General features: G+C 43.0%; 1 protein-coding gene across 1 annotated transcript in view; it reads left to right on the top strand.

Moving 5' to 3' along the window:
• Positions 1-12,774, top strand: part of LOXHD1 (lipoxygenase homology PLAT domains 1) — a 153,472-nt gene that overhangs the window by 103,590 nt on the left and 37,108 nt on the right. The window contains exons 30-33 of the mRNA XM_066339598.1: positions 965-1,088; positions 4,532-4,740; positions 9,393-9,578; positions 12,515-12,642. Of these exons, the coding sequence (XP_066195695.1) occupies positions 965-1,088; positions 4,532-4,740; positions 9,393-9,578; positions 12,515-12,642 (647 nt within the window). The remainder of the gene's footprint in view (positions 1-964; positions 1,089-4,531; positions 4,741-9,392; positions 9,579-12,514; positions 12,643-12,774) is intronic.

Below are 12,774 nucleotides of genomic sequence, written 5' to 3'. Positions count from 1 at the left end.
CCAGAGCCAGACTGGAAGGGGCTTAGAGAAACCTGGAATAGTTAAAAGTGTCCCTGCCCATGGGGGGTTGGAGCAAGATGACTTATAAGGTCCCTTCTATGATTCTGTGAGTTCTGCCACTGCTCCATTGATCTGAATTTCAGAAAAACTCAGACAATTTCAGACAGGCAGCAGAGAAAAGGTCACAACTCACAAGACTTTTAGGTCTATTATATTTTCTTTAATGTGACACACATCCAAAATGGCCTGTCAGGGTTACCAGTGAAGTAAATGAAAGACCACCAGTACAACACAAGCCACATTTATTCAAGCTATACTGACCGAAAAGGTAGCTGGGGAGCTACAGGGATTTCTTCTCATGTCTTTCTTGGAGGCACTTGGGAACAGCTGACAAGAGGAGCACTCAGCCTCATTTTGTAGTAATGCACCCCCACCTTAGTGGGTGTTTCCATATAAGGACAGGTTTAAGACACACCCCTTGCTGTCCTAGTAAGGTAAAGTACCCAGGAATTCCATGTTCTTTTCCCAGTAACTGGCCAGGTGCCAGCACAGGGCCACTGGCTGGGTTTTGGAAATGTTTCTCAAAACCTGTTACCAATTTCATAGGGCAAGATGCCAAAAAGCCCACCTGGACCATCAAGTACTTAAAAGCCTGCACAGAAAACTGCTCAGTTGCTTTTTTGGACCACCTTAGCAGTGTAAGAGTGTTCTCTGCACTGTGTTTGACTTGTATTTCCCTTGTTTGATAATGTTTGTTATTTTAATCATTACTAAAACCTCTTCTTTTACAAAGCACGTCCAGAGAAGCTGTCTTTCCATGCTTATTATTATTTTGGTTTATTATTAAGCCGCTCTGAGAAGTTGCAGGTCAGCCCTCAGACTGGATACATCCTCCCTGGGCTTATTGAGCTCAGGTGTAAGACTGTATCACCTCGTCACCCTCCCAAATGTGCCTCCCACCCAGAGTTACCATGGCGAGCGGAACGGTGTGGATGCCTCCTCTCTCAGCATGTCCAGCCAGGACAGCAATGCCAACCCGAAGGAGCCCAAAAAATCCAGTCTGGTCAAGGCAGTAGAGGAAGGCTCACGTGAGTGGTCATGGCTGAGTGTTTGGTTGCATGCATCCCTGTGAGATTTTGGCTTCCAGTGCTTAAAGAGGGTGTGTTCATCCTCCTGGAGAGCAAGGAGAGGCAAAACAACAAATAATTTCTCCTTGTGCAGTGGGTGTTTTGGATCAGGGCTTGTGTTTCTGTGTTTGCTGCTTTTCCAGCATCTCTCAACAGTGGAATAAGTCATGAAGTTTCTCAGCAAATTCAGTGTTTCCATACTGTTTCTTTGACTTAATTGAGATGGTATTTCAAGATGAAATATTATTTAATTTGAGTTCAAATGCGATTTATTTTTGGAACTTCTCAGGTTTCTTTTTCCTCACTACATGTGGTGTACATCACAACAGCTGTTGTGTGGGTCTAATGGAGGGTGTCCCTGCCCATGGCAGGGGGTTGGGATGAGATGAACTTTAGGGACCCTTCCCAACCTTGTTTTTCTATGATTTTATGATTTTATGATTCTATGATTTTGGCTACCCCTGTGTTCCAGGAAAATGACTTATCTGCTGAACTGAACCTACAGTTCTTTGATATCCTACATGGGATTAAGATTTTAGATGTGTGATTACAATACTGAGTTTTATTGACCAACTGAGCAGCAGCTGTATCACAGTTACTATCTGTCTGTGTGCTCTTAATCCACAGCAAGCGCAAAACGATTAAAATTATCTTAAACTCCCGTGGTAAATGAAGTGAAAATTATGTCATTTTCCTTAGAAGTTTAAGATACCTCTCCAGGGGGATTCACACAGGGTCCAACAGTGGTCTCACAGATGGTCTGCAGCTCCTCTGATGCCCAGTAGCTTGTTGTGATGTGATACCTGGGTTGCATGTTCCACACCTTTCATTTGGGAAGCAGATGTAATGCTGCACGTCACTAAACCTGGCCTGCAACCCATGTTGTCTTGGGGCAACCCTCCTTTTGTAATCCTCCATTGTGCTCAAATAAAAACTAAGTGATTTCCATGTTCCTCCTGATATTACTTTTGTGCTGTGACAATGGATAACATCTGCCATGCTGGCATTCTGTGTAGTTTCACAAATAATGGGTAAAATACCATCATTTCCCATGGGAACCGTTCTCCAGCAGAGCTAGGACAGTTCCCATCGTCCCCATTGTGCCAGGGTGGTCCTTTTTCCTCTGAGTCCTGGAGCTTGTCATCACCACTATCTCAGCTCAGTGACATGGCCTCATTAAGGAAACTGCTTCCTGAAGGAATGTTAGATAAGATGGACTGGGTGAGCCAGGCAGCCACCTTCTGAGCTGGATAAAAAAGCCAGCTCAGCTGGTTCACTCAGGAAGTGGTACTGGGAGTTGGCTGGGAAAGGGAGTGACTTTTGTCAGTCAGCCCAGTCCTGACTGTACTGAGATCAAATTGGAAATGCCTTTGAGGGACAGGAGGTGGAGGATGTGAGGATGGAGCTCAGGGAAGGTCTTCTTGGCTAGGATGATGCTAAGATCTGGACTGGAAACCTTCTCCCATGCTGTAGGGCAGCTCTGGAGATGGCATGGATGGATCCCTAAGGAAACCCAACTTCCTGAGAGGGGAACATGTGGCCTCAATCAGCCTGAACTCTGTGCTGGTGCCCAAGGACAAAAGGAGATGGGCTGGAGGACCTGTAGCGTCCTGCTGTGGCCATTTGCCACAGGTTTTACATTCTCCTATGCTAGAAAAAAGGGAAATATGAGTCCCAGATAATGAGGGAGATGACAGGGAGGGAAGATAAACTAATTTAAGGATCCATTTTCCAGTTTTCAGAGGAAAGAACAGCACAGGATGTTTCCTGCTCTCTCATAGCAAGCTACAATATACCTCTGAATCCATTATTTAAAGTGGGAAATAATAGTTACTCAAAGTTCTCATTTCTTTTTTATAGGTGTTTCAAGTACCTTGGCTTAAGGATCAGCTAGAAATGCTGTTAGTTCACTGAACTTAGTCTATCACAGCAGAACAGGACAAAACCTGTGTGAACAAAAATGTCCCTATTCAAAATATACTTTATTTAAAACTCTGGAGACGTCCTAAACATGATCCCTCAATATATTCTTATTATATCTGCCTTGACTACAACTAAACCCTTTTCCTGCTAAATGCATCATTGTGCTGATGCACCCACTGGAATGTAAATCATACCATAAATGGGAGAATAAATCTTGCCTAATCATCAGCTCATCTTGTGTTGGTACACAAAATTCACAAATTGGGGCTGAACGAATCTTTTTGGATTCTTTTCTGCCTAGAGGTAAGGACAGATTTGATCAGCATGAATTTATGCCTTCCCTGATGTTTCACAAGTGTTCTGAGTCTGATGTGAATTTCTAGTACAACCCCCACCTCAAAAATGTTTTTAGTCATAATAAAGCAAAATTAGGTGTCAATCTTGGGTAATTTGAAAACCAAGGGGTTGTTTTTTTGGTTTTTTGGGGAGTTTTGGTGGTTTTTATGGTTTTTTGTCAACTTATAAACTTAGGGGTTTTTTTAAATCAGAAAAGTGATGATGAAGCCAGGCTGTTTCGAGTCTGTGACGAAGCAAGTTTCAGAGCTCTGAGTCTTGTCAGAACTGTTTGAACAGCCCTGCACAAATGTTCTGAGAAATCAAACGAGTATTCAGCGACCGGTTCTGCACCGCCTGCTCGGCTTACCCAAATGAGCTTTTGGAAAGCCCTTGAAAAGCAGTCTGGCACTTCCTCCCTTTTAACAGCTGAACTGAAATTTCTGAAAACCACAGAAAAACCACCTCCTCTTTTACCAAGCCTTGCCCTGAAGGTTTTTTTCCCCCCAACCAAAAATTATTATGCAATGCATAGAATTATTGTGTGACTTGCACATAATACAGGACTGTTCTCTTCTGTCTGGATTTGTACAGGAATGCTGAAACCCTGAGCTGCCCCATAGATCACAGCAATCCTTGAATGAGGCACAAAGGAGAGCATTTGTGGTTATTCTGGGACTTTCAGTCGGTGATGGCTTACCTTGGAGTCAGCACAGATTTATTTGTCTTTATTGAACGGGGAGTGTAAGATCACTTTGGCCTAATAGCCTGTTTAAGATTTAGGTGCTCAGACTCATCTTCAGGAAGGTCTCTTGGTGTCAATAACGATTCAAATCTTTTGCTGTTCTGCCATGCATTAGGGAGAAATCTGGACTTACAACCTCCTTGCAGCCAGTAGGGTTGTCTGGGGAAATTAACCCTTGCAGAATTCAGTCCCAAGCGTGCCCTGGGAAAGTAGTCTCCAAAGCAGACTTGTAGCCCAACAAAGCATGATGTTATCGCTTCTCCAAATGAATTCAATGGGATGTGAACCTATTTGGCACGCACAGCTGCTCCCTCTGATGGGATGAGCCCCCGGTTTTCTCAAGTCTGGCACAAGTGCAGTGTGTGTGTGGGTTTTCTGATGAGCAAACCTCTCTGTGCCACAGTGATCCCGTACCACATCACCGTCAGAACGGGCACGGAGTATGACTCCAGCACCGACAGCCGCGTCTTCCTCATCATCATGGGCCCCCAGAAAGTGCAGACTGAGAGGCTGTGGCTGGATCTGCCAGAAGGAAAGGATGAATTTGCAGATGGCTCTGTGGAGAAGTTTTCAGTTTGGGGCCTGGATGTTGGGGAGATCAAGAAAGTGGAGGTATGTTGTGAACGCAGCACGAGTGCTGGAGGCGTATGAGATGTGTGGCCAAAGGAAGCATGTGGTTCTGTTATTCTTAGCAGTGAAGGAAAGGCTCTTGGGTCTATAAGGAAAGTAAACAGGACTGTGCTGGTGAGATTTTGTATGTGTCTGAACCTGTAAATAAGTATGCTTTACTTTGCACAAAACCAGGATCCCTGTGAAGCAGAAGATAATTGTGACTTGTGAAGAAGTTACAACATGTCCCAGTTTTGTCCCATCTCTGGCACCGCTTTTTCTTACTCAATCCCTTCTATTGGCAGATGCAGTGAAGCTTCCCAGGATGCAGTTCTTCATGAGTCTTTTTCCTAGCTGATCTTTTTTTTCATTACTTCCAATTGGGTTCCATAAATTGTGAGAAACACATCTTGTATAATTTCCTAGCTAAACATGAAAATTGTTTTCACAGCTTGGAGGACACAGGCTTAGAGAAGAAAATTAATCATAATTTGTGAGTAATGTGCACAAATAGATTTCAGTACAGGAACCATTTTTTCTGTTATGGCTCAGGGAGACACAATTTGCATATACTCTCCATCACTGGGCTTAAACTTCACATGAATATTCCGGAGTGTTTGTGTATATCATTCTTGTTTCAGATGGCAGTTCCATCTCCTTAAAGCTTGCTCCAGTGCCTCAAGTACTGAAACCCACAGCACCTGAGGACTTCAGGAACCTATTTAATTTTGGTTTTACCCCTATCCCTCTGTGGAAGTAAACCTAACTGTTGATGTGTGTGCCGGTATAATTGGAAAGAGACAAGGAAGAAAGAGAAATCTTATCTAATTAGGAAATATTTACACCTCTTTGTTCTGCTCTTGCAGCTGAGAGACTGTCACTTGCACTACCTTTCACTCAAGCAATGAATTCTGACACCTTAAAAAATTTGAGTTTATTATCAAGCCATTTTCTTAATGCACTGCCAGCACCTGGTTATTATGAGTATTAGTGGCACTTTCTGTCTAGCCCATCTCGAGGTCAAACTTCTATAGAGAAGCAAGTGTATCAGTCCTTCTCTTCTGGATTGGGCACACATGGAAGCAGCCATGGAGTGGGACAGAGGGAGGAAAATGACAGTATGACCTCTCAGGGTCAGAGAGACAGGAAGAGCACCCTGAAGAAAGAAATAGAAAGGAATGATAGAAAAGATACAGTGAATAGGGTAGAGAATGGGTAGAAAATAGAAGAAAGTAGGAGAAGACACTTTGAAATAGGCAGAGGAAAGGAAAAAAATTAATTTGGAAAGGAATACAAATCAGAAAGAAGATAAAAGGTTGCCAATAAAATGTAGAGAGCTAGAAAAAGAAATGACATGGATCTTTCAGGCTGGTGATGTTCTTCTGCACTCTTTCACCCCAGTACTCAGTGATCACACACCAGTCTGGTGCCTCACCCCAGCTCACTTTTCCCTTCTGGTTTGTAACTCCCCAGCTCACAGCTGAAGGAGCCACCTGCTCCTGTCCTTCTGCCTTCCTTCCTGCAGTGCCCTCAGCTTGGAAGGTCCCTTCTTTTGGACCCGTGTCCCAGGGATGACATCGATGTGTGAGTCTGCCGTGGTTGCCATGGCATCAGTCCGCATTTTCCTCCTGGAAAATTGCAGTGTTCAGGGACATTGCAGAAAATTGCTAGTTATCTACTTGGGGAGAAGTGAGGAACAGTTCGTTCTTGGATTTGGCATTTGTCTGTTTGTGTGGAAGGTGAAAAGTTCTGAATGTGAGCTACCATGTGAAAATAGCATAGTATGAGGATTAAGTTTCCAGGAGCCCTCTGTATAACTCAGGCAGCACACTGTAATATTTAGCAGGACTGTGATGCTAATTCAAGTTTGGCATTATGCTCCTGCTACAAATGCACTCCACTGAAGGCAGAAACAGTGGAACATGAAGTAATTTAGAAAGAGGCCCATTTATTCCTGTCTTGAAAGCCTACAGATATAACATTTACTACTGGTGGACTTTCATAGGCATTCTGATATGAAAATAAATAACACAAGATGTTCAGTGTAGACACTTCATACTGTGTTTTCAAAATAATTTTTAATATTTCTCTTCCTAATAAATAAAAGTATCTCTGTTCCTAGACTGTTGTTGCAGCAGAGAGACACAGGTATGTCTAGGACTGTCCTGGAATGGTTTGTTTCCATAAACCTCTTCTGGTTCAGAGCCTTTCTCCATTACCAACATAGAGGAAAATCAAGGACACAAAAATGTTGCAAATGCAAGTCTAGTCCCTCAGTGACTAAGAACCTGACCCTTAGGTTTCTCTAGTATCCTCTGAACCTTCTTTACACAAATATTCTCTCAGATTTTCCCTCTGCCACTGTGTTCAGTTTCTATGTGATCCTGAGCTGCTCAGTATAAAGTGTGAATCTCATCCTCAGTGATGTGAAGTCCCTCAAGGACAGTAGGAACGAGTTATAAAGGTTTTGAAACAGCCCAAGTAAGGATCTACCTGCCTTTGAAATTCTGAATTAAATTCTAATTTAGTTCAAACATCTCAGCCCAAAGCACTTGTTGTGATATTGATATGCACATCCAGCTACACTGCTGGTGTGGCCATGGCTTGGCATTACTCACTGTATTGGCATGGTCTGTCTGAAGGTTTGCCTGGAGCTGAAAGTCAAATCCTGGTGCTCTGCTCCTGAAGTCCATCCATAGGGAAGACTTGGCTGACACTGACTGAATTTGTCACAGAATTTACATTGTTCTTGAGGTCTTCGGAAATCTGTTTGTGCACGGGTTCTCCAAGGCAGCTGGATGTACAAGTTGTTTCATTCTGGCTGTCACTGATACCAAAGAAGTTAAAGTTTGCTGTGAAAATGTGGCACCTAGCAGTGTCTTGGAATGAGACTTTGCCTAGGGAAGCTGTGAATATCCCATCCATGGAAGTGTCCAAGGTCAGGCTGGATGGGGCTTGGAGCAACCAGGGATAGCGGGAGGTGTCCCTGCGCATAGCAGGAGGGTTAGGATGAAATGGGCTTTAAAATCCCTTCCAGACCAAACTGTTCTGTGATTCTATGATGTGAGCAGGTGGGAGTGTGCAATGAACCCAAAATACTGGCAAATTCAATTAGGCTCATCAGGATTTTCCCTCCAGCTGCTTTGTCACTGCAGAACCATGGCCCTAAACTTTCCCCATTGCCTCATCCCTGCCATCCTGCAGCAGAGCAGCACAAAGACTCTGGGCTTGGAGAGGCTCAGCCAAGCTGGCAGAGAGGGAATGGGAAGGCAAGTGTTATATTCCCATTCACCTCACACCCCAAGAATCAGAGGATTAATGCATCCATTGTAGGCTTGAATTTCCCTAGTGGTTAAGCTCTAATTTTCTGCAGCTGCACAGACCTTAGTAAAGCAATAATACTCCTAATAGCAGTGATGGCTGAGACTGTCAGACAGAAAAGATCACTTGTTTTGGGGGAAAAAAATAGATACCACAGATATATCACGCTAGATGAATCTGTTATTAAAAAATGCTTTCTAAGCCTCCCTAAATATCCTAATAATTTAAAACAAAAATAACAGTGAGGTTTTTGGACTAAGAAGCTCATTTTCCTAGGAACGACAGAAACAACACTTTCTCTGTAATTAATGAAGTGCAGGTAGGTCTTTTATGGACAGGTGGCTCATTGGAATGACTGACCAAGGTTCATACATGGACCTTAATACATAATTTTGCTTCCAAGTCTGCCCTAGGCTGAATTTCCAACCTTATTTAGAGGGACATAGGTTGGTTCTTGGAGAAATTTACACTGTCAACATGCTTTTGCTGCTGATATACCTGTAGGAACCCTGGTTCCTGGCAGATTCAGTCCCAGGTGGGCTCTGGCTTTCATAAACACATCCTTGCACATTTACAGTCTGTCTCTGCATTTCTGCAGGACCTTTGCCCCCGCTGCCACCTCTAGTATTCTTCCTTTTTCCATTTAAATTTTTTTCAGGAGGTCCTTGCTCATCCATGCAGGCTTGTGGCCACCTTTGTGTGACTTCCTGGTCTCCAGGACAGATCATTCTTGAGGCTGGAGGAGGTGGTCCTTGAAAACCAACCAGCTACAGATGCAAGCTCCATCTGTTTTCTCCTGTACAAAGACAGAGCTTTTGTAGTCTAAAGGGATGGGAAGCAGAGAAGCAGCCTCATACATTTAGTTCACTTATATGTGGATTTGTGAGGGAAGTGCTTGTAATAATACATGTGGGTGTTTGCTGAGCTGCATCTTTCCTCCTGGCTTTAAAGCTTTGAATAATCACTTCCAAGTGTAGTGACAGAAGTGGAAAGGCTTGTCAAGGTGGAGAAATGTGTCTGCTGCCAACTGCAAATGAGCATATAAAGGGCAGAGTGACAAGAGACTGGACACATTTTCATGTACATCAGTCCAGTCTACCTTGTTGTTTTGGGTGGGTTTTTTTTGAGACTGGGCTTCCCTCATGCACAGCAGTTGATTCCCTGAGCTCCCTTGCCCATGGCAATGGCACTGTTCGGGAGCTCCCTCCGTTCCCTTGAGGAACGTTTTGTTGTGGTGGTGTACACAAGCTCTGAGTCCTTCGTTGCCATGTGAATCACCCTCATGCAGAGAAATCCCCTTTCCCCAGGAGGTATTTTCTCTCTGGCCCTCACAGGTGGGGCACGACGGCGCTACCCCTGAGAGCGCTTGGCTGATGGAGGAGCTCACCATCGTCGTGCCCACCAAGGGCGTCATGTACAACTTTGTCTGCAAGTGCTGGCTGGCCAGGGACAAAGGTGACGGGCTCACCTCAAGAATCCTCAACATCCTGGATGCAGAATCCGTTAACATTGGCATCAAGGTAGGCACCAGGCTCCCTTTGTGTCTTTAGCTGCTGCAGGGACCTCTGCTGACACGGGTTGTGCACCAGCAGCTGTCTGAGTTTGACTTTTGCAGGTGGCTCGAGCCTTCTCTTTGCTTTCCTTTCCTATGTTATTTCATTATCAAAGTCTGCTGGTGTGGTTTATAATCATGGCTGTTTAGAGGACTGTGAGGCTGGCTGGATGCTGCCATGGCATGGATGGGAGGGCAGAGCAGGTAGGGCACAGTTCAGCTGCCTGTCCTCACCTTGTCACCCCCTGAATCACCAGGTACCTGTGGAGTGGGAGCAGCTCCAAAGTGAAGAATCACTTCTAACTCATCAGACTGGAGCAGTGGAAGTATCTTAATGTTTTAATCTCTCCATAATGTGGCTACATACCAAATTTTCCAATAGTGGATAGGGAAATGAACAATTACGGGGAGTTGTTGAAACATGAAAACATTTGTAAGCCTGATCTTTGGTGAGAATAACTGATGAAAGTTGAATCAGTGATGAATAAAAGTCTATAGTATTTTCATTCAAATATATGCATTTTGAAGTAATATCTGCTATGCCATATTTCAAACAAGTGCAAATTGGAAAGCTGAGCTGTGCTGATTTTGGATGTAAGGTTTGTAGCAGAAATAACAGTCTGGATGAATGTGACAATAACACTGTGTTTAAATACCTGTGTGGCAGTTTAAAATCTCTATAGATGTGCTTCTATTTAGAGTCAGGTTACTCTTTCCTAGTACATTATTTTTTCTTTATGCTGCTCTTGATTCCCAAGCTAAAGATATTCTCTTGAAATCTTTCTTGTTCCCCAGACACACAAAAAATTGATAACATTTTTAGCATTTGTGAAGGATTCACCAAATCAGTGCAGATTTCAGTGGTGGAATTGACCTAAGAGGGTATAAAAAAACCTTCCTCAGACTTAATAGCAATGTTAAAACCAATCTCATAAAAATGTCCCATCTGTCTTTTAACCTGCTGGATGAGGTTTCCACTCTCCTATTGGTGAGCTGATGGCTTGACCCTAGATTGAAGTGGGTGTTAATGAAGACTTATGTTCAGTCTTCCTTTAAAAGCACGACCTTGAATATTTATTTTTAAAAGCATGCCAAAAATAGACACTTCTAAAGGCAAATTTTTTTCCTATTATGTCAGGCCAGAAACTTCATGGGAGATTTGAAGGAAATCTGGGGAGATGTTTGGGACACAAAACCAGACGTGAGCATTTCACTTTCTGATCAGCCTCCTAGTTGAGGGAATTTGGGGCTGTTCCCTCATAAATAGCTGTAGTTAGAAACCGAGTCTTACAAGCATTTTAGAGTTCAAAGACAACTGATATGTTTAGCATCATTGAGAGAATTAATACTTTTCTAATTTTTTTTTTCTGCTTGGCTTTTGCACAGCCATATGTACTCATTTCAACTTAATTTTCTTCTTGGCTTGATATTCTCTCTTTTTGCTTTAAATGGAGTATTTGCTTTTATTTGCTTTCCCATAGTTGGAAAAATTACTCAATGTCCATCACAGTCATTAGAAGCCTTCAGTGCATTAGTAAAAGAGTTTTTTCTCCTTCCTATAAAAAATAGAATGCATTGCTAAGATTTAAGGTATGTGTGGATAAATATGTGATCAACAGGTTACTCAGGTTCAAACAAATGTGAAAAATAATTTTTATATTATGTTATTCCTTTGCACTGCTTATTTATGTGGCAGCTAAAATTCAGGCAAATTAAACTAGCCTAGCAGTGCACTATTAGAAATATGTTTCTGGGAGCTGTTTCTTGATATTCTTGCACATTTTAAAGAAGCTGTGGTTCCATAGCTATGATCTTGAAAGCATCTAAGTGGTCTAAAAGTCTTAAAATCCCTTACAGCCACTGGGACTTGCACATTTTTGACATACTTTTTCTGAGTCTTATTGCTCCCATGTCAGGAGAAAAGAATAAAATTAGGCTAGTAAGGTGAAAATTATTAAAAAAATCTTTTTACAAACTAGCACAGTTTGTGCATACAAGATCTGGGAGGACTCTGCAGCTGATGCAGCAGTGAGCATCCCCTTGGAGAACAGGATAGCTGAATTTTAGTACAACAGGGAGTGTTCTGATGTATAAACCTCCAAACTGTTAATGATATTGGGATAAACATTGACCAGATAAACACCAAACTTTTCGGGGAAACATTTTGCAGCCAAGAAAAAGAAAGAATGGTTCTTCTGGGAGACTCTTTTATTAAATTAGCAGGAGTTTGCTGCAGTACAGAGCTGGAGTCCTGGAGGTCACCAGGCAGAGACACTGGTAGCAGAGGGTTGGAGACCCAGCTATTGACGTGATGGTTGTGATTCCTGTGAAGAAGTAGCTCAAGAAATCCTCATCACTGATGTTACAACAGGACAAGGGGTAATGGGTTTAAAGGTTGAGGGAAAGTTGACTTGGATTAGATAAAAGGGAGAGATTTTGTACAGGCAGGGCGATGAGGCCCTGGTGCAGTTTTCTCAGAGGAGCTGTGGCTGCCCCTGGATCCCTGGAAGTGTCCAAGACCAGGCTGGACAGGGCTTGGGGCAACCTGGAATAGTGGAAGGTGTCCCTGCCCATGGCAGGGGATTAGAACAGGAAGAGCTTTAAAGGTTCCTTTCAACCAAATCAATTCAGTGATCCTTTAATTCACATGTTGTCACAATAAATGTGTCTCTTCCAAGGCTGAGCAAATCTGTAGAAAAGGTCATAGACAGAAAGTCCTGTAGTAAGTTTTGCTGTCCAACTTTGCCTCTGAAAAGAGGGGTGTGGAGAAAAACTAAGAAGCTGTGATGGAACCTGTTCTGTAAAGGAAGTAGATCTCCAGGGAAGTGTGTTTTTTGCCCTGTTCAGGGTGGGTTAAGGATAGCTGTTTAAATGAGACTTTCTATTGTTTCCAATCCTCACCAGATCCTCTACGAAGTCACAGTTGTCACTGGAGACATCGAAAGTGGCGGGACCGACGCCAGCATTTTCATGACTGTCTTTGGATCCAATGGGAACACTGAGGAGATGCTGCTGGAAAAAAATGGAGACAGGTACAGTAACTTTTGTCATTTTTGTTGGTTAGAAGTGGAGTGATGACAGATTTTAGTGTCAAGACAAGAAGAACCCAAGGCTTCGATCATGCTCCCGCTGAAACATAAACATTTACTCTCATTGATGTTATA

This window comes from Sylvia atricapilla, chromosome Z (assembly GCF_009819655.1).
Source record: "Sylvia atricapilla isolate bSylAtr1 chromosome Z, bSylAtr1.pri, whole genome shotgun sequence".
Classification (NCBI taxonomy): domain Eukaryota; kingdom Metazoa; phylum Chordata; class Aves; order Passeriformes; family Sylviidae; genus Sylvia; species Sylvia atricapilla.
The sequence above is the reverse complement of the archived record's forward strand: the minus strand, read 5'-3'. Positions and strand labels throughout refer to the sequence as shown.